Source organism: Crocuta crocuta, unplaced genomic scaffold, assembly GCF_008692635.1.
Source record: "Crocuta crocuta isolate KB4526 unplaced genomic scaffold, BGI_CrCroc_1.0 scaffold36, whole genome shotgun sequence".
In the NCBI taxonomy this organism is placed as follows: Eukaryota; Metazoa; Chordata; class Mammalia; order Carnivora; family Hyaenidae; genus Crocuta; species Crocuta crocuta.
This window is the reverse complement of record NW_027532203.1, coordinates 11,640,831-11,662,988: the sequence shown is the minus strand read 5'-3', so window position 1 is coordinate 11,662,988 and position 22,158 is coordinate 11,640,831. Positions and strand designations below refer to the sequence as shown.

The following is a 22,158-nucleotide window of genomic DNA, read 5'->3' as shown; positions in this document are numbered from 1 at the left end:
TCTATTAGTTTTAAGGGGAAGGATTTGGGAGGAAGGGACTTTTACATCTCGGCCAAAACCAGAAATTGCTTCATGCAATATTCAATTTAAAATTTTAGGTATCATTCTTTATACTTTCTACTGGAATTCTTTTCAATTTTTATGTTCATGTCTCCTATAATTATCAATTTAAGCAGTAAGTGAAGAAAAAACAATTAGAAAAAAATTTTTAACGTTTATTTATTTTTGAGAGAGAGAGACAGAGATAGAGAGAGAGAGAGAGAGGGAGTGCGCAAGCAGGGGAGGGGCAGAGAGAGAGGGAGACACAGAATCTGAAACAGGCTCCAGGCTCTGAGCTGTCATCACAGAGCCTGACGTGGGGCTAGAATCCACGGACCACGAGATCATGACCTGAGCTGAAGTTGGACGCTTAACTCACTGAGCTACCCAGGCGCCCCAAGAAAAAACAATTTAAAATATATTTTAATTTTTAATTAATGCTGACCTCTCACTGTGTATGTTTTCTTACTGATTGTTTTGCAGGGCATTTTCCAGGGGGCACAAAACAAAAGATAAAAGTGCATTAAAGGACAGTTGTTATTAACATCATTCTTATATGATTTAAAACTATGTTGAATGCTGTTCTCCTGTACAACTATGAGTTCCTATTTTCACAAACTGCCTTCAGTAATTTGTACAAGGGTACTGTCTAGAATAGTTTAACAGCATTTATGCACATTGACTTGGAGGTGAGTGGCAGTTAATTGCCACACATGCTTTTCTATGGCCTCATTTCTTCCTTAGGAATGATGAATGACCGTTATGATGACATCCATGTCCTGATGGAATTTTTTGTGCCTTTATTCCGTCTTTTGCATTGAGGATGAAGCTTACTAAGCTGGAAGGCATGGTTGCTTCAATTACTGTTGGGGACAGTTTTCCTCTCATTTCTGTCTGGATAAACATCACTAGTTTGGAATGTGCTGGGTTCCTGTAAACAAAGAAAGCATTAAAAATATAAAGATTTTCAGCTTTATCTATTGAATTTATATTTTCATAGAAAGCAGGATCCTTGTCTTATTCACCATTAATTCCCTTCAGAGGGCTTATGATAGGGCAAGCTGTTACTGAAGGGAGAAAGGAAGGAATGTCACAAAAAAGGGCAGAGTGATTTGTATTGGTAAACATTTTACATGAAAATATTAAGTAACCAGACTATGCATTACTTTTTTAAATTACAAAACTAATATGTGCTTACAAAAATTTAAACAATACAGAATTTTCATAATTATTCTCCTTATCCTGTTTCCCAGAGATAATCACTATAATCACTATACTTTTGATTGTATCTTTTCAGACTATTGCCCATGTATATATAAAGAGAGCATTCCTATATGCATAAATGTACACCTACCCCACATATACACACATACAGATTTTTGTTTTTACAAAAATGAGATGTATTTTTCTGCAACCAGCTTTATTTTCCTCTTAGTAGGACAGCATGCATTTCTATTTTTGTTGAGACATACAGATTGGCTTAGATGTTTTTCATGACTGCATACAGTATTTCATTCTCTATTTAACCAGACCTTTATGGAGTATCATTTGGGTTGTTTCTCACTTTTTGCTGCTACTACAAATAAAGCTGCAATAAAACATCTTTGTAATGTATCCATTTGGATTTCTACAAATACATAGGCTTTCTAGGTCAAAGGTTTTGTGCATTTAACAGTTTGAAATATTCTTTCCAAATGACATTAGGAAGACTGTATATAATATTTCATATTCTAACCCAGTGATCTTCAAACTGGAGTATGTGAAGACTTCACATAGGATATGAGAGGATAATAACATTTATGAGAATACATTTTCAAATCTCTAACATCCACATGTACCTTTTTGCTAAGCTCATCTGAGACCATCTTTGGTGGAGATGTAGGCTTCTCCTTCCCCACCAGCGTGTTCATATCATTCTCTGTTGCTTTACAGAGCAAAGGCATACTTGTCATCTTCCCTGAATAGTACTGAATGATACTACAGTGCTTTACTCTGGCATGTAAAAATCTCTGAGGGGGTGCCTGGTGGCTCATTCAGTTAGGTGTCTGACTCTTGATCTCAGCTCAGGTCTTGATCTCATTTCCTGAGCCGAAGTTGGACGCTTAACTGACTGAGCCACTCAGGTGCCCCTATTTTGTAACATTTAGATACCCATGGTACAGGAAATAAAATGGATTTTTAAAATTAAATACTAATCTTTTTCAAAGAAGCATGGCAGGATGATTAATGAAAGAATTCAAACCATAAAATATATTCTTTTTAGAGAAAATTTTTATGTTTATTTTTGAAAGAGAGAGATGGAAGAGAGATGGTGCAAGCAGGGGAGGTACAGAGAGAGAGGGAGACAGAAGATGAAGCAGGATCCAGGCTCTGAGCTGTCAGTACAGAATTCGATGCAGCTTGAACTCACGAACCGTGAAATCATGACCTAAGCCACAATTGGATCCTTAACTCACTGAGCCACTCAGGTGCCCCAAAATATATTAGGATCAAATTATGTGAGGGGGAAAAATTAAGAATGTGGGATCAAGGAGAAAATGAATGATGTAAATTTCTGAGTGTTGAAGTTCTTATGTATTTTGAAATTGATAGTTATGGTAGGTTTCAAGTTATTATGGTAGTTAGAGTCTATTCGATATGCTTATAAGAGTGATATAATACTTTTTAAAAAGTCTCAATATTTAAAGTGCTATAAATTGCATCCTCTTAATTTAATCCTATGCAAAATTTTAATATCAACTTACAAATGTGCAAGGCGGAGCACAATTTTACAACATTCTTTTCAGGGGGTATGAAGACCACTGCTCCCACAAACTGTGTGAGTGTCCATTTATCTCATACTCTTCTCTATGCAGAGTTCAGACCATTTTCACAAAAGTGTCTCTGGTGGCTGGATTGAGAATATTCACTAGCCATGGGTAAGGTCTTAAATCTCTATTTGAGTTTCCAGTATTTACTAGAAAAGTGCCTTTACTACTACTGATAATAAGCTGTTTTTTAAATTTTATTTATTTTGAGAGAGAAAGAGAGGGGGAGAGCGAGTGAGAGAGGGGGAGGGAGAATCCTGAGCAGGTTCCACGCTGTCAGCACAGAGCCCAACATGGGGCTTGATCTCATCAACTGTGAGATAATGACCTGAGCTGAAATCAAGAGTCAGATGCCTAAGCAACTGAGCCACCCAGGCATCCCCTTATAATAAGCTTTATAAGTTTACTGCATGACTAGTTTACAAATGTTGACTGTCCAAAATGTTGTGCTGCATGGAAAGAGAAGGTATAAGAGAATCATTTTCTGTCAGTACCTTTCTCTGAGACTATGAATGAGACTATATCTTTTCTCTAACAGGACGCTAGGCAGAGCTCTTGCACGAAATGGGATATCAAGATCAGAGCCTTTGTCTCATGTTTTTTTTGCAGTGGAAAGGGAACGTTAACAAGATGCAAGACAGGGCCTCAGGTTGTGAAGTACACATTAGAGTGGGTAGCTTCCCCAACTAGAGTCCTTGACAGCAGCTGATTTACCCAGCTGATTTGAAGCAATAACCCTGCCTTTGGGTTGTTCTTTCCTGCTGCGGAGCATACAGTCTTGACCATAGATTCAAAAGTGGCAGGTGGGTGGAAATACCATGTATCACCATCATCATCATCTGCACCAATGACCCTGTCCGTTAATGTACATAATTGTGAACTTCTTTCAGTTCTCTAACTCAGTAGAGGATATGTTAAGGAAGATAGCCTTAAATGTAATTTTATTTTGACTTTCCTCACATAAGGTTTTTTTCCCTCCTATTGAGAGGTTTATATCTGACCAATATAAAATGTTACAAGTTTTAAAAAAAAATTTTTTAATGTTTTATTTATTTCTGAGAGAGAGAGAGAGAGAGAGACAGCGTGAGCAGGGGAAGGTCAGAGAGAGGGAGACACAGAATCTGAAGCAGGCTCCAGGTTCTGAGCTGGCTGTCAGCACAGAGCCCCACATGGGGCTTGAACCCACGAACCGTGAGATCATGACCTGAGCCAAAGTCGGACGCTTAACTGAATGAGCCACCCAGGCACCCCAAAATGTTACAAGTTTTTCTGTGTCAATATATTTTATTTATATAAAATTATTTAGCAAAATTTAAATTTAAGGAATTTGTGAAATGATCTACCTTGAATTAATATACATACATTTACAAAATATGTGTATTTTATGTTACCATTTATCCCTCGGCTGGTCACCTGTGGGCAGTGACTCATCTGTGATTTCTCCAGCTCTTTCCAAATTTACCTATCTCATTCTGCAGGTATCTGTAAGTGGTCCACTGGAAAGAATTCATTTAGGATAAAGCATTCATTGCTGACAATAGTGAGTATAATTCTTGGGATATTTACTTTTAACTTACAAAAAATTCCTTACTAACTCACAGAAGTGACTCTAATGGAGAAATCTGAAGCATCAGGTTAAAGTTAACTGGGGGTGAAGGGATGAGGGGGAATGTATGTGTACATGTGACTCATCCCAGAGACCTCAAATCATACTTTCTAGGGAATTATCCATTCTCATGATGAAAACACTTATAATTTTTTTTTAAATTGTATTTAGGGGCATTTTTGTCCCCTAACAGAATATGCTGGCATACACTTCTACCAATGAGTTAGAATTCTTTAGTTAAGAAATCACAGATTGAACTAAACCCCTGTTAAAATAAAATAAATAAATGCAAGTAACACTTACTCTTGCAGAGGAGAACATACGTAGCCACAAGCATGGTTATAACCACGGATGTAATTTGATGATGGAGGGTAAGCTGGAAAATCCACACTCTTACCTAAGTGATTTAGAAAAAAAGAAGATGAAACATATTTCATAAAGATGAAAAATCCTATTTGAAGTAGCATATTTTTTAAAAAATGTATGATATAACATTTAATTTAATTTAGTTATTGTCAGCACTGATTCTAGTTTTACACATGTGTATGTATGTTTGTACACATGTATGTGTACACAGGTCAAAGCTGAGAAAATGCCTGTATGAGCACTATTGTCCTCTCAAATTATCTCATTATAGTATTTCTAAACATGTTGTTAGCTTTTACATACAAGAAAAATGTGTTCAAAGTATCACTTAATTACCTTCTGAGATTTGAAGCAAAAGAAGAAATCATAAAGGAAAAGACTATTCTATTAAGATGTTGGGTTTATAAATTTTGCTAGCCCTTATTATTTTTAAAGGGTTAGATCCTTTTTATTTATTTTTAAAGTTTTTGTTTGAATTGCAGTTAGATAATCTGTAGAATATTAGTTTCAGGTGTGTAATATAGTGATTCAACACTTACATATAAATTGTTAATCATCTTTTAAATAAAATATTTGATGTAGTTATTTGCACTGTCAGTAAAGATGGTCTAAATGCTCTTTTCTGCCAATTCTCTGTAGCCAATTCAGAGTATAATTAAAAATCAGTAGAGTTTAAGAACCATGCAGCATAGCCATACTGAATGTGAATGTAGAAGGGAGGTGATTTGATTCTAAGTTTATGATAATTATATATACCCTTTCTGAAAATATTTTTACCTTTATTTATTTATTTATTTATTTAGGTGTGTTTGTGAGAGAGAGAGAGAGGATGAGAGAGCACTCACATGCCCAGGCACACGGTGGAGGGGAAGAGGGAGACTTGAACCCCAAGCAGGCTCCTGTGCTGACAGTGCGGGGCGCAATCTCACAACCACAAGATCCTGATCTGAGCCGAAATCAAGGGTCGGAGGCTTAGCCAACTGAGCTACCCAGGTGCCCCTAAAAGTCTTTTTAAATATTTTTCCTTTGTAAATAATGTAAAATATTTACATATTTTTCCTTGCAACTGAAGCCTGCTCTTGCCAGAGAAGATGAATTTTCTTTTATGACTTTAACATAGGCCATCAATTCTATGGGAAATGCAATGTTAAACACCAGCTTCGGAAAGCTTACAGGACAAACAAGGCTGAATGCATTTTCCATGTTCACAATGTGTTCATCATCTTAATAGAGTCTATTGTGCTGACATAATGGAAGTGATATTACCATAGTGTTTCTCTGTTTAAAATACAGAGATTATCCTGGTCTTTAAAACTTTTTTGGTTATATTTCACAGACAAGTATGGATCTTTTATGAGGCATATAGTTAGGCCAGATTTTGGAATGTCAGAAGACTTGAGTTTTAGTTTTCATTCAGCTGCTTCTTAGCTATGTAACTTAGTATCTGTGAACTCTAGTTTCCTCATTGGTGAAAGAATGCACACAAAATATTTAGCTCAAAGCAAGCTGCATAGTAAGTTAAACAACAAAAGGAATGTTAAGAAGAAAACTCAGTATTTATCAAAAATTCATTTAAAGAAAATTGCTTAAAGCAAATTTAGTATTGATCACTGAATGACTGATGATTATGACTATTTGTTGATGTTAACTTCTTCCATACTTCTTTTTTACCTTCCCTCTGACCACTAAAAATGAGACTGAAGTGGTCTCCTTCAAATACAGAAAATAACAGATCTATAATTCAGACATATAGTATTTTGGGCTGTAGGTGGTAAATAAACTCTTATGCACTCTCATTTTAGAAGGAGACAACTCAACGACAACTACATGAAACTACAAGGGACAGCCACATATAAGTGATGAGTATTAGGCCTTAGTAGTATGCTGCTATGTAGTAGTCTAGTGTCTGAAACTTAGAGTATTACAGACATAAAGTAACTGAAATTTTGTTGGAATATAATAATTAACAATACTTAATTGTCCCTACCCCCAAGTAGTTTACAGTAGAGAAGGCTATTCGGATAGGACTGGTGAGATTAAATTGAATTCTGGAGAAAAACAGGGGTTTAGGCTACTTTCCTACCAAAGTCCCTTCACCGGGAATTACTGTATTTATCTGAGTCCAAAGATCTGTATGGCATGAATGGGTAGATTTTAAGTGAATAAAGCAAGTTAGGGAAAGACTACACATTTGCATTTTACAGAGTGACACCTTTTTTGAGGGAAGGCTAAGGATATATCAAAACCTCCAGTTTCTATAAGAAATATAAGCACATTTATGTAAAGACTCATCTAATGAAAATTTCTTCAGGAATTTTATCAGTTACTAGATATGCCCAATCTACACAACTCAAATATAATATAGCATATCCAAAGATTAACTTTGTGTCTTAGTAGTTTTAAAATGTATGCTGTGAAGTTTCAGCCTACAAGTTATCTGTCTATACTCAGTGCTCCATGGTATAAATTACAAAAGGGCCCAGAGCTGCCATAATCATTGACTGATGTAAGCGGCGCCTCCAGAGTTGGGCAAAACTCAGGCTTGTCTATATTATACATACTTTTATTGGTCTCACCAAATTAAAAAAAATAACAAATTGATTGAAAACAGTTTCTTCCAAACTGTGAGTTAAAGGAAAACAAAATTTATTAATGATTCATAGTAATTCCAAAATGTGGGCAAAATGCTTCAACTTACAACTGATGATATCCATATTCCCTTCGTCGTGCTTGAAGTATACTAAGTCGATAAAGTCTCGGGGGGAAATTGAACCCATGGCAAAACTTTGTGTAATGGTATGACATATGAATGTATCCTGGAACAAATCAAATCATAAAGATTGCAACAGTTATTTCATGTCTACTCTTTGTATCTCTCCCCAAAGAATATCACTGCATAAGGTTAGCTACCATTTGGAAAAGGGAGGGCTTTGAAAATCATCAAAGGAGCTCATATTTTCAGTGTTAGAGAAATATTAGATCTATAACCATAAGTACAAGGGTAGCCAAAGCAACAAATAAACAGGTGGGAACACATCAAACAGAAAAGCTCTGAGCAGCAATGGAAACCATGAATAAAATGAAAAGGCAATGTACAGAAATGGGAGAAAGTAATCTGCAAATCATATATCTGGCAAGGAATTAAGGTAAGTGCAGAAAATTCAGGAAGGAATTCTGTTATTATCTACTCTTTAAATTTTTGGATGAAGAAATTGAAGCCTAACAGATTAAATCACATGCAAAACTAGAGATACACACGGAACTAAAACACATGTTCCTGATTCCCAGTATATTTCTACCCGTCCACTGGTTAGGGAATATATTCTGAAAAATATATTGGTTTAGCACCCTGTGGTGTAAGGTTTTAAAAGTAAAGACCAGTATTATAGTGCTGCCTTGACATCTGCTGAAATTAGGAGAGTCTTAAATGGCCTGACTGCAAGGTATTCTCCCCATCCTGTTCCCCCAGGAAAGGCCCGTTAGCCGGGCAATGCCCCTTATGGGCAGGATCAGGCACAGTTCCTACTTGTTCGAGCATAGTGGCTTTTAGTTCCCTGCTGGATGGCAGAGTTAATCCAACCAGTCACAGCCTCCTGTAGGAGTCAGGGGTCACCGCAATCTCTTGACGCTACAACATTTGTCTTGCACAACCCCTGGTTATTTACTCTGCTCCTGGGTGCAACTCCCATGTCACAGGCATGACATGGTGCGTCCTTGAGAGTTTAGCTAAGCTATTCCATGGTATTGCTGCTTCAGCAACCTTTTTGTTTGGCCACCGAGCCTGCAGGGGCCTTAAAATGACACTAGCATCCCATGCAAGCGCATGCCTTGGTGACCACAGTCACAAGGAAACGTCATATAACCTCCCCAATGTCCCTTCCAATCAGTGGTCTCCCCTGCCTCCCACAACCTTCCTCTTGTGAGCTCCTTACACACCTCTGGGACTTGTGTTTCACAAAGTGACTTGCTCTTTTTGGTTTGAATTGGTCAATCTGGCCTTAGCCCAGGAATCCCAAAGCACTCCACTCACAGACGCTCAAGTGCTTCAGGCCCTGCTTCTGTTGGCCTGCAGCCTGCCTTGACCTCACCACCTGGCTCCTGGAGGCAGGCCATGTACTTTTTCCAGGACTTGTGAGTAAGAAACTTCTTTATTTCAATTTCTTTTGTGGTCTTTTGTTGAACTGTGGCTCACCATCTGGCACCCTATGCTCTGCTTAACAAATGCCGATTTAACGAAGTTCTAACAGTCCTCCTCTGCTGGCCTGTGACTAATGATTAATAAACTGCTGTAGATATCATTTGTCTGGTGTCAGGTGTCATGTGTTTGATCACCCTCATAACCCTAGAGTAGGAATCCCTCTCTCACCAATGCAGGTGAATGAGTCAATTAAAACACATCTCTGGAGATGCATACTATCAACATTCATAGGAACATCAAAGAATTCTTGTTACAGTGTAATGCTACTGAGAGATTCTGTAATATATTGGAAAGGGTATAGAATTTGGAATCAGGAGATCAAGTGTTAAGTCATGGTTCTACTTGGTGTGTACACGTCACATAATTTCTCAGAATCTGTTAAGATTTTTTTAATGCCAAATCTAGTATTATTTCCATTTTTACAACTGACTTGCAGCAACAGCAGGAGCATATGAAGTATGAAAGGAGCTGTGTAATAATCAGTATCATACATTCGTGAAAGAAACAGTCCAAATGTGTGAATTTTCATTGGTGATGGACTCTGTTTCTCAAACTATATGTTAGAATCCCAGGAGAGTAAAGGATAGGTATTTTTTGTGGATAGGAACTTCAGGCCCTGTCTACAAAATGAAACATTTACTTTCCTGGGCTTTTCTACAACCTTCCCTGACTCCAAGCTTTAAAATCAATTTAATAAAAGGAGGTAAAGTTAACCTACAGAGTTCTAAGTAAATTATTAGATGCTGGCAGATAAGTAGGATATTTGTATTGGTGTGTGGAATATGGCTTGAAGACTCAAAGAACCAAAGAACCAGTGACTTGAAATTTTACACATGTACTTGCTTATGAAAATCATATAAGTTCACTTTATGACTCAGTTTTTAAAAATAGCTTATTGAAGTATAAGGTACATACCACACAGTATAGCAGTCTTAATAAATAAGAGGCTTGCAGTGTGCTGCCTTAGTTGTCTCTTACATTCGGTCTTTTCTCCTGCCTCTGTGACTTAAACTTTCTACTCTAATTACCTGTATTCTTTTTTCTTCTTTGTTTTTATTCTTCCTGGTCATCTATTTGAGATAATGTATTTGAAAGTTTCTAAAACCACAACTATACAGATAGATATATAGGTTTATATAACCACAATATATAGATATTATTCCATATTATATCCCTTACTCTTAAAAAAAGTTACATTGTGTGTCTGCATTGTTCTTGTTATCTAATGTATTATGATGAAGATAAATCTACTGACTTCCCATCATGAAGGCATGCTTCATCTTTTTTTCACGTAATGGAAGAGGTGAATACATAAAGCTCAACCCCCTCAAGGCCAAAGGCACACATCTACAAGAAAGCTGGATAGATTCAGAAGGTGCTAAGCCTTTACAACAGAATAAAAAGCTAATTGGAAATAAACTTTTGACTAATAAACAGAGAAATTTTAAGGCTTTTATAAAGATTTCAATTCAATTTGAGTCTATAAAATATGAAGTGTCTATAGTTATACAGGTTTAATATATTCAAATCACTAATACAACTAAAAATATATTAATACAGTGAAAGTCAAATATTAAACGACAAATTACCGAATCAATCCTGTGTACCATGTTGTACACTTTCAATGATTTATCCCATGTCACTCTGTTTTCAGGTTTGTAGAGGAATTCGGATAGTTTAGTTGTTGGCTCTGGAATTATTCCTTCAACACGATATCTTTAGTTAACAAAGTAGAGAAAATTCAAAATTTTACTAGTTTAGGTTTAGCTCAAAATATAATGCTATCATAGTAGGCTAATTTAGCAAACAGCAGTAAAGAACACTTGTAGGTAATATCAGCAATTCAAAACACTAATATTCAATTGGAAGTAGCCAGGTTTATTTAAATAAGCATTGCAGTAATTAATATAAATTATTTCAAGATGCATTTTTCTACAAAGCTTGTTTATAATGTTTTATAGTTGTCTTATTAGAGGGGCTATGGTCTTTTAAGATTTTTCTAAAATCTTTCTCACAAATATTTACCTGCTGTATTTATCGTAAGCCAAATGTAATTGATGAGAAGTTTGTGTGCTTATACATACAGTATCTTACAGCCCCAATTCATTAAAAAAATTTTTTTTAATGCTTATTTATTTTTGAGAGGGAGAGACAGGACACAAGTGGAGAGAGGCAGAGAGAGAGAGAGAGGGAGACACAAACTGAAGCAGGCTCCAGGCTCTGAGCTGTAAGCACAGAGCCCAACGTACTAACAGTGAGACCATGACCTGAGCCGGAGTCAGACACTTAACCGACTGAGCCACCCAGTCCCCCAGTCCCAATTCTTAATTTAATTTCCTTAATTTAAGGATGTAATGTGGTCTAAAGCAGTGGTCAGCAAATTCTTCAGGAGAGGGCCAGATGGTAAATAATTCAGGCTTTGCAGGCCACACGATCTATGTTGCAACTATTCAACTTAGGTAGGGTAGCAGTGAAGCAGCCTAATGAATAAGGCATGTCTGTGTTATAGATGAACTTTATTTATAGACACTGACTTTTGAATTTCATTTATTTTTCACATGTTGGGATTTGGACAAGTAACTAACCTTTGTGTTTATCCATCAATGAAATTAGATTTTTATCTATCAATGAAATTAAGATAATGTGAGAAAACTGGATTAAAACTCACTATTTAGGAGAATGTTGCTGAATAAAAATGAAATCTGAATAATATTGGTTCTATTCTTCTCCCAGTAAATCATTCTTTCCAACCTGAGGGGATAGGTTTAAGTAAAATCAAAATTTTAAACCTCTAAACAGTTATAATTCCTGGGTAGAGTGAGACAAAAACCAAACAGTATTGTTACAATAGTCATACTTATGAATAGTTCTTCCTCTGAAACTTTGTTTTTATGATTTGGTAAACAAATAAGGAATTCATTAGATTATGTCTTTGTATGTTAATTTCTCTTTAAAAGAGAAATTAGTTAGTCCTTAATTTTCTCTATGAGATATTGTCAACTTTCCTTACTATGTAATGCTTCCTTTCTCAGATCTACAAAGTTTTAAAGAGCTTATTATGAAGCTCTGTATAAGACAGTGAGAAAACAACCTGAATAATTATCAGGTCCTGTACAAAAAGAAGTCAGATATAATATAGTTAAAATTTAGGTACAATAATATTAAGGGATGTGTACATACTACCATGGATTGTTTTTTATTAATCAGTTCTCTCTAGTTACATTGTAAATTTGGAGTATAAGGAATTTTTAACCTTTTGGTATTTCTAACATATACAGATCTTCCTTGACTTTTGATGGGGTTACATTAAGATAAATAAGATTTGATGAGGTTACAATAAGCGCTCTCCATCGTAAGTTGAGAATATCTTAAGTCAAAAATGCATTTAATACCCCTAATCTATATCATAGCTTAGCCTTGCCTGCTGTAATTGTGCTCCTAACACTTACTTTAGCCTACAGTTGGGCAAGATCATCTATGATCTTGGATCTATGATCCAGCACAAAGCCTATTTCATTAAAAAGGGTTGATTAACTCATTTAACTTAGGGAAGGATGTCTAATATACCTATAAGTTTATCAACATTTAAGGATTTGTGACTTTTCATATCTACTGTTTAGAATAGAGGTTGGCAAGCTATGGCCTATAGGTCAAGTCTAGTGTACTTCCTGTTTTTGTAATTAGTTTTGTTGAAACACAGCCATACTTACTCATCATGTGTTGTCTGTGTTGACTTATGTATAGTGCTTTTATGCTATAATGTCATAAAAATGTATTGTCTATCTATATGTTGTGTTTCTATGCTCTAATGGCAGAGCCAAGCAGGTGCAACAGAGACCATAGTTGCTGCAAAGCCTAAAATACTTACTTATTCTCTGCACCCCCACTGAAAAAATACACCAACCCCTGGCTTAGACTATCTACTCAGTGGCTAATTTGTTAATTTTCCAGGCATTTGTAAAGGTGAGATAAGTAGTTACAGGTATTATATGAGTAAAAGGCAGAAAGTATTTATTTTGCTTTTTGGAGGATTATAAAACACAGTTAAAGCTGTGTCTTGGGCAGATGGTAGGCCACTAGTTAAAAATGACCTTATCTTAATTCACTAATTAGAGTTAGTGGCTTTTAAAAAATGTGTGAATATCAAGTCTCTTTGAAAACAAAACATTAATGTGCCTTGGGTATGAGTTCTACTGTGTTCATGGCTCTTTCAGAGATAACAATATTGTCATATTTGGATCTAAACTATATTTTTATACCTATTGATCATTATGATGAACAGTTCATTAGATATTTTACTATGATCTACAATAAAGCTTTGTGCTTATTATTCATGAAGTGACCTCAGGTCACATTAAAAATATTTTAACCGTGGTGTCTGGGTGGTTCAGTTGGGTGAGCGTCCGACTCTTGATTTCAGCTTGGGTCATGATCCCAGGGTTAGGGCATCTAGTCCCTCCCACACTGGGCTCCCCACTAAGCATGGGGCCTGCTTGGGATTCTCTCTCTCTCTCCTTCTGCCCCTCTCCCTTGCTCATGTTCTCTCTCTAAAAATTAAATAAATATGTATCTTAACTATTTTCTCTTGTCTTCTACAGTTTCTGACTGTATAGCTGGTATGTGGAATAACTGATAGATCAGGACATATGAAGTTACAATTTATTTATAGACCATACATTTCATGAAGCTTTCAGGTAGCAATGAAAACCTTTTGGAATGTGTGGATTTATATCAACATATTTATTTTANCCAGACTCAGAGCAGAGTTTATGTACAAGGCTGCCTCTTCTCTAGAGCAGTAAGAAGGCTGCCCCAATTCAGAGTGATCAGGAAGATATACTGTGCTGCCTCTAGTCAAAGCAATCAGTCAAAGAAGTCAAAGCNGGCTGCCCAGACTCAGAGCAGAGTTTATGTACAAGGCTGCCTCTTCTCTAGAGCAGTAAGAAGAGACTACGAGGCTGCCCCAATTCAGAGTGATCAGGAAGATATACTGCGCTGCCTCTAGTCAAAGCAATCAGTCAAAGAAGTCAAAGCCTCTAATCAAAGCAAAGGGTGTTATACTAGGTTGCCCCTACTCTGAGCAATCAGATTAGATATACTAGGCTGCTCCTATGCAGAACAGTTAGAGTGTATATATTAGGATGGTCCTACTCAAGCATTTGGATTAGATGTACCAGACTGCCACTACCATGGGGTAATCATAGTGTACGTAAAAGACTGCCCACTCAGAATAATTATACTGCATGTACCAGGCTGCTCTTATTCAGGAATAATCATACTAGGTTTACTAGGCTGCCTCTTCTAAGGGACAATCAGAATGGATGTACTAGGCTGCCCCTCATGGGAGCATTCAATGTAAGATATGTTGGTGACTTACAAGCATTTTCCAAGCTGCATATGGATTAATCAACAAGGAATTGAAGCCTTACTGCCTTAAGAGACTTAAATATAACCTCTGACACATAATGTATTCTGACCACTTTAAAATAAAATCATACTCTTTGCTGCTGTTCTGGAAGAACGTCTGTATGCCCACGAGTGCTCCCTCTGAGGAGTGGCTGGTTACAGAACTTCCAAGTTACCTGTCCCTGGCTAAGTGCAGAACAACATCATAAAACTGTTGAATTGTGAAAACAGTCTGTAAGCCCTACACAGATCCAACTGTAAAAAGCAAAATTCCTGCTAGGTTGGTGGTCTTAAGCACAATTTGTGATCAATAGATGGCTTATGTTGATCCCTCCTATAGGCTAAACGATAAAAACAAGGGGAAAAAATCCAAACAGGGATTATCAGAGGCTGCAGAATAGACTTCCAGAATTACTCCACAGAAACCATTCAATAAACAAATATAACATCAAGCCTGGTGGGTGGGTGGATTATGTATCCAGAGTTGCCACAGTATATTACTTAAATCTTCAGTTTTCAATAAAAAACTATGAGGCATTCATGTAAAGAAACATAAGTATGATGTATGCAAAGAAAAACATCAGGCTAGAAAATATTTGTAGGATATATGAGGAGTAAATTAAACACTGACAAGAAGTCTCAGCCTACTGCCTGACATATAGTAAAAGATTAATAAATGTTAGCTGCCGCTAACCTTTTGGGAAATGTGTAGGGTTGAACTGTGTGCTGGTAATCTGTATTTCATCCCTTGAGGGTGAAAAGAAAGAAACTCCAACCAGAGAACTGGCACTCTTCTCTTGCGTATACCCAAGTGCTCCAAGCTAACCACAAAAGGTTATTTTGTAAGTGCTAAGAAGATATCTTTGGTTTATAGGTTTGTGCTCCAGTTACAAGGGAAATTTAAAACTTTCTATTTGGCAACCAATATAATAGAACTAAAGTCCATAAATCCATTCAAAACACATTTACTGAGTGTGTATGTGATAGACACTTTTCTGGTGCTAGGGACACTGTGATGAACGAAAGCGATTTCTTGATAATCTCGTTCCTATTCCCATCAAGTTTATAGTCTTTTTAAAAATGTTTATTTATTTGAGAAAGAGAGAGAGTGTGTGAGAGAGCATGCAAGTAGGGGAGGGAGCATGCAAGAGGGAGAGAATCCCAAGCAGACTCCATACTGACAGTGCAGAGCCTGACATGGGTCTCAATCCCACGAACTGTGAGATCATGACCTGAGCCAAAACCAAGAGTTGTCTGCTTAATTGAGCTACCCAGGTGTCCCAAGTTTATATTCTAATAGGACATATAATAAATAAGAGAACAAAGGAAGAAGATAAATTTCATATAGTGATAGATTCAAATGAAGAGGGCAGCATAGTAGTAAACAGCAGCTGGTGTGTCCAGGAAAGTCACTCTAAAGAGCAATGAGACTGAGATCTTGAGGACAAAAATGACATTAGCCTTGGAAAGATTTGGGGTAAGAGCATGCCAGGCAAGTGAAGAGCAACTACAAAGGCTCTGAGGTGGGTTTAAGTTCATTGCGTTCATGCGACAGTAGTAGGAGAGTGAGGGTGAAGTGGTAGGGAGGAAGGTAGGCTAAGGTTAGACAGTGCCCTGCAGAGCTTGATAAAGGGTTTGAATTTTATTTTAGATCCAATGGAAAGCCTTTAGAAGATTTTCGGTGGGGGACTGACATAATCTGAATTATTTCAAGAATCTACTTTGACCATTGTGTGGAGAATGGGATACTGTTGAGTAAGAATAGATCCATGGAGTCCATTAGGAGTTACTGAGCTAATCCATATTAGAGGTGCTAGTGGCCTACACTAGGATGATAGCAAGGAAATAATGAAAAATAAATCACTTCTCTGTACAGCCCATTGGGAGCTACTCCTTGAATGGCTCTCAGTGTGGTATAGCATCTTGCACACAAATGTCCAAGAAGTATTGTTGAATGAATAAATAAGTTCCAAGGTTTCTTTGATGGATAGGCTGCTATCCAGACTTGTCCAGTATGTAAGGCACCAAAAAGCTATAATATTTTTCTAAGAGTTTATTCCTCTAGCATCACTGGGATTGACCTCACCCACTTCCTTCCTTGGGTCTGTTTTTGAAAGTGTATCTATTAGAATCATTACTTATTTAGACAATGAAGGCAGGGATTATCTTCCTGATAATTATTAAAATGAGTAGGACAAAGCATACCAGTCTTGTTCTGTAGTAAGAAAATTGGATTGAGACAAAAGGTAAGGAAATCTTAGATTAAAAAAAGGAGCAAGAAGCATAAAATGAAGTAGATGAAAGAAAAAGTGGACTCCAAAAAAAAGAAGTGGAAATTTGATTTTGATAACATAAGATGATGTGTTTGCATTAATGTGACATCATGAGCAATGAATGGATAGCTCTTAAGAATAAGGTTAAAAACGTCAGCACAATTACTCTCAGTGTAGTTATATTTGAAATAACAGGATCTTCAAAAATCCTGCTTAAAAGCAGCTTTCAGAAAACATTACATATATCAGCAAGAGAAATGACTTGGGGAAATAAATTTTATTTTACAATGGCTCATTTAATGGAAAGATGAAATGTTTGAAAGGCTGCAAAACACTACTGTTAGCAAGAAAACACCAATCTGTTTCTATAATAATTATTTCTTGAAGTAGAAATTTCCTGTCTTAATGAATTGTTCACTTGGAAAGACATTTTTTTCCTGATTGTCTTTAAGTTTGAAAATGATTCAATGGTATGTAATTGCTCTAACTTATTAATACCACATTTCAAACTAGTGACTTAATAATTCATTTCTATTTCCTGATCACTATCAAGCAATGTTATAGTGAATGAAGCAATGAAGCAGCACTGATTTCAGATAGATCAATGCCATTGAATTCAAAACATCTATAAATGGGAGACTGTACTCACAGATTTCCATGGAATTTTTTAGAAGCCTTGCTGGAAACAGTGATCTTTTTCTTAAAGGGAAATAAAAATCCAGAAATAAATTAACTGTCAGGTACCGAAAAAATGAAAAATAAAAACCAACAAACAAAAAGTAAAAATACATTTTTTGGTTTGTAAAAGAAAATATTTTAAAAAGTCTTTATAATGAATCACTTCTCATTAAAAAATAAACTCTTGAACCATGTTTAACTTGTTTGCTTACTGAAGTCTTAACCACTTTCCAGCCTGATGTATCTTGATTGTATCTTAAAATTTCTTGAGCAGTTTCTTGGGCAAGTGCCTTATAGTCCATCTACCTGCAAAGCTGTAAAAACAGCTGACTGGTAAGAATATAATCATACAAAACAATTTTAAAATGCTGTATTACATTTTAATACTATTTCTACAGTGCCTATCACATAGTAATGAACAATCATCACTTTTTTATTAAGTTTTTATATAATAATTTCTAAATGCATGCACATATGAATTGCTTCTTCCTTATTCATAGTCTTTGAAATGAGAAACTGGTATACTACGAAGAATAGGCTTTGGACTGAAAGAGACCTTGGTCAAATCCTGTCTCTGCCACTAACTGTGAACCATATTATTTAGTATTTCTGTGTTCCCATTTTCTGGAATAATAACTAAATGTAGAATTAATGTGAGGATTAAGCAAGATAATGCACTTAACTGTCCTACCCAATGCCTGGCATATAATTATCATTCAATAAATGATTAATATTTCTTTGGGGTGCTTGGGTGGCTCAGTCGGTTGGGTGTCTGACTTCGGCTCAGGTTAGGATCTCACCACGTGTGAGTTCGAGACAGATTCTGTGTCTTCCTTTTTCTCTGCCCTTCACCCACTCATGCTCAGAAATAAATAAATGTTAAAAAAAAAATTTAAAAAATTTCCAACAGCTTAATCATGCTTCCTTTCTCTTGTAAAGTTCATCATTTGATGATCATGTATTCTTGGGAATTAGTCTTTTTATTATTTATTTATTTATTAACAATTTTTTTAAATGTTTACTTATTTTTGAGAGAGAGAGAGAGCACAAGCAGGGGAGGGGCAGAGAGACAGGGAGACACAGAATATGAAGCAGGCTCCAGGCTCTGAGCTGTCAGCACAGAACCCGATGCAGGGCTGAGTTGAAGTCAGAGGCTCAACAGACTGAGCCACCCAGGTTCCCTGGGAATTAATCTTTTAAGTGAGGGCAGTGGCACTAAATGATCTGATCCTTGGCTTCCTCTCCAAAGGCAACTCCTACCTGTCTTCTCTCCTACTCAGGTTGAGTCGTATGGACTTGGCTGTTCCTTAAATACAGCCAAAGACCTTCCTACCTCAGGGACTTTGTACTTACTGTTCCTTCTGTTTGTAACATTCTTCCCAAATATGAGTGACAGATTCCTGTTCATTGGTGTCTTGTTTAAATTTCACCTCTTTAGACAGGATCAAGTTCAGATCAGTTCAATATAAACATATTTACTAAATCCTTTACTAGGGATTAGGTACTGTGGTAGGTGTGGCAAAAACAAGTAAGATACTATTTCTGTTCTGAATGTGTCCAGGAAAGTGGAGTCTCCTTGGTCCTTTGGCCCATCATCTAGTTTGCTGGTTGGTACGGTGGAGAGAAACACACAGCTGGATTCAAATCCTAGCTTTGGTACTCACTACCAGTTATATTATTTTGAATAAATTGCTTAACCCTTAATCTTCAATTTTTATATCTGTAGATTGGGGATAGTAATACATATCTCATGGGGTCATTATAAGGATTGAGTTAATATATGCCAAAGTGATTGAAACACTGTGGGGCCCCTTAATGATCAGAAACATTAGTGTTTTTTTTTTTTTAATTTTTTAATGTTTATTTGTTTCTGAGAGACAGAAAGAGACAGTGTGAGCAGGGGAAGGTTAGAGATAGAGGGAGACACAGAATCTGAAGCAGGCTCCAGGCTCTGAGCTGTCAGCACAGAGCCCGGCATGGGGCTCGAACCCACGAACCGTGAGATCATGACCTGAGCCGAAGTCAGGACACTTAACCGACTGAGCCACCCAGGCGCCCCATTAGTGTTTTTTTTTTTGAAATGACACATTTAAATATATCTTTTAAAAAACTCTCCAAAGAGCTGCCTCAATAAACCTTCTTAAAGTTAATGATCAGAATCATGTCTTAATTAGCTGTCACCTAAAGCTCTAGGTTGGATCATAAATCCACCTTCTCTTGTTTTGTTCTCCAGCAAAGCATAACACGTAGTCAACATCTATATTTGAAAAGCTTTAGTAAACCATTACAACTCTTTTTTTCCTAGTAGACTTTCAGTTTCTTTACCTTTCCTAATAGATCTAGTCCAAAATTTTAATAATTATTGGGACTCTCCTCCAAATCCTTGTGGAGATCTCCATATCTCTTAACCTGTGAAGGAACAAAGAAGAATTATTTTGATTCATGAATTAGGTCAATATATTTGATCATTTCCTTCATATTTTCTCAGTGTTCTTTATTTTCACTTTATATCCTCATTAACATTTGCTACATATGCCCACGATGAAAGAAAAAAGTAGTAAAAGAAATGTTACTACCGTTTATGAAAAGGACCTTTAAGAAATTATTTTAAAGAAGGACTGGTTTAAAAGACATTCTGGTAGGGGCGCCTGGGTGACTCAGTCAGTTAAGCATCTGACTTCAGCCCAGGTCATTTCATGGTTGGTAAATTCAAGCTCTGTGTTGGGCTCTGTACTAACAGCTCAGAGCCTGGAGCCTGCTTCAGAGTCTGTGTCTCCCCGTCTCTCTGTTCCTCCCTTACTCATGTTCTCTTTCTCTCTTTTTCAAAAATACAGATTTAAAAAAATTAAAGAAAAAAAGACATTCTGGTGGAACGATGCCAAACTTTTAGGGTCATGCCATTAACAGTCCTTGGCTGGTCCCTGATCTGTGCTTGCCCCGGCATATGTAACACAGTTCTTTATTTCCTATCAGCAACATACTTGACATTGAATGATTTAAAAAAAAGCACAGATTATTGGACCAGAGCACTAGAGTGTACACTCCTGAAGGGACTTTGACTTACACATTTTCAAATCACTACCACTTACTGCCACAATAAACGTGTTTAATTGAACCACTCAACTGAATTTTATAGCTCGTGGGCTTTTTCATTTGCCAAGAAAAAAGGACAGGTTAAATTTAGTGGGCCAGAGAGGGTGAAAAGAAAAAAACAAACAGCAGGATTACAGCCCAATTACCTTGTGATGTAACATCGGATGAACTGGAACATATTCCGGTGGAGTAGTGGTCGGGGATATCTTCACCCATAGGGGCAGGGGAAAATAAACATAAACCAATATTGAGATGAAATCTTTTTTTTTTTTTGATACACCACTTGGTTGAAACTGGATTCTTCGCACCTCATATCCTGTCCCAGCCTCGTAGACAGATTCGCATATGTTATTAGTGGGTCTTTACATCTGTTTGTACATAATCTCCCTTTTTCTGGGCTGCCTGACTGGGTCCCCAATCCGTGCTGGGTCACTGCCATTCTTCCCTGAGAATCAGGGTCCCCCAGGAATTTGTTAAATCCCATCCCTGGCCAAACTCCCTCCTCCAATCTCGCATGGAGCTGGCCGCCAGCCCAGGAGGACCGGGGTCAGGGATGGGGTGCGAGGAGAGAGGGAAGGGGTCCGGGGAGCTGCCCCTCCACCACCGGCGGAGACGGTGTCTTATCCTGGGAGAGGGTGCTCGGAAGGCGGGGAGGCCAAGCCCCAAACGGCAGCCGGCGGCGCCCCCGAGTCTCCTTCCCCACCTCGTCCCCTCACACACTCCCGGGCAGCCCGCGAAGAGCGGTGACCGAGGACGGGAGGACGTGCGGGGCAGCCACGGGTACGCAGTCTGAGGTCAACCCCCCTAACCCAGAAAGATGAAGACGGAGAAACTACACTTCCCAGCAGGGAGTGCGACCTAACGCCCCGCCGCATCCCCTTTTCCCCCGCGGCCTCCGCCCGTCACCCAGCTGCCCCAGGCGCAGAGCGCCACGCATGCGCACCGCAAGCCAGCGCCATGTTGGGTCAGTTTGAAAGCGAGCGCGGGCGTCGCGCTCCGCTGTGACGGCGGAGCTGGCTTCGAGCAAGCGGAGCTCGAGGCGGGGCGGTGTCCCGGTCGGGGATGCTTTGTCGCGTCTCCCGTCGCGGTAGCAGGCGCAGGCCTTCGGTGGAGAGTTATAGAAGGGTGCGTTTTTATCTCTTTTGGAGACTTGGTCGGTGAGTTCGGCCCGCAAAGGGACTGTAGTTTCGAGGGGCGCCCCATCCTTTGACAGCCGGTGGGGAAAGGTAGAGAAAGGGGGGCGTGCGGGGGCGGGGAGAGAGGAAGACGCTCCGGAGGGAGGGCGCGAGTGGACATTCCCCGTGGGAAGAGAGCATGTTTAGCGGGAGGCGAGTCCGAGAACGGGACGGAGGGGACCTGACGTGGGGCCGTGGGGACCCGGGGCGTAACGGTGATTTGGCCTTAGGGGCTGTCACCTCGGAAAACCTCCGTCCGCCCCCGGTGGGGCTCACGCTTGCTGCCTGATAAATGGCTTCGGGGTGGAAGTAGTTAACTGAAGTGTTTGTCTGTGACCGTCGGGGGTGCTGGAATCCCGCGGGCTGGGTGCCTCCTAGGTAAGCGCGGAAGGGGCGAACCCGCCGCGTCCCGAGGGGAAAAGATGCTCTCACGCAGGGAGGGAGGCCCGCGACCCTCGCCTTCTGGGTCCGTTAATTCTTGTCTTCTAGCTGTTAGAAATAAACTTCGGTTTCAAAA

The 22,158-nt window shown here is 38.2% G+C and overlaps 1 protein-coding gene across 3 annotated transcripts; it reads right to left on the bottom strand.

The window, feature by feature from the left end:
- Positions 1–456: 456 nt before the first annotated feature.
- Positions 457–21,469, bottom strand: STARD6 (StAR related lipid transfer domain containing 6). 3 transcript variants are annotated; one of them, XM_077777587.1, is made up of 9 exons: positions 21,410–21,469; positions 20,613–20,672; positions 19,699–19,782; positions 17,586–17,687; positions 17,345–17,394; positions 10,606–10,732; positions 7,517–7,634; positions 4,756–4,849; positions 457–970 (listed from the first exon to the last, which is right to left on the bottom strand). In XM_077777587.1, the coding sequence occupies exons 4-9, from the start codon at positions 17,673–17,675 to the stop codon at positions 769–771; spliced, it is 681 nt and encodes a 226-aa protein (XP_077633713.1). In that variant the 5' UTR covers positions 17,676–17,687; positions 19,699–19,782; positions 20,613–20,672; positions 21,410–21,469; the 3' UTR covers positions 457–768. The 3 variants fall into 3 exon arrangements, with proteins under 3 accessions (XP_077633713.1, XP_077633715.1, XP_077633714.1); XM_077777589.1 differs by lacking the exon at positions 21,410–21,469 and adding an exon at positions 21,170–21,302; XM_077777588.1 differs by lacking the exon at positions 21,410–21,469 and adding an exon at positions 20,775–21,139.
- Positions 21,470–22,158: the final 689 nt, after the last annotated feature.

Coding starts and splice junctions, on each gene's coding strand:
- STARD6 (XM_077777587.1), bottom strand. CDS start 17,675: ATGGACTATAAGGCACTTGCCCAAGAAACTGCTCAAGAAATTTTAAGA. Junction 7,635..10,605: donor TGGTACACAGGATTGATTCG/GTAATTTGTCGT, acceptor GATTTGTTCCAG/GATACATTCATATGTCATAC. Junction 4,850..7,516: donor GAATATGGATATCATCAGTT/GTAAGTTGAAGC, acceptor TAAATCACTTAG/GTAAGAGTGTGGATTTTCCA.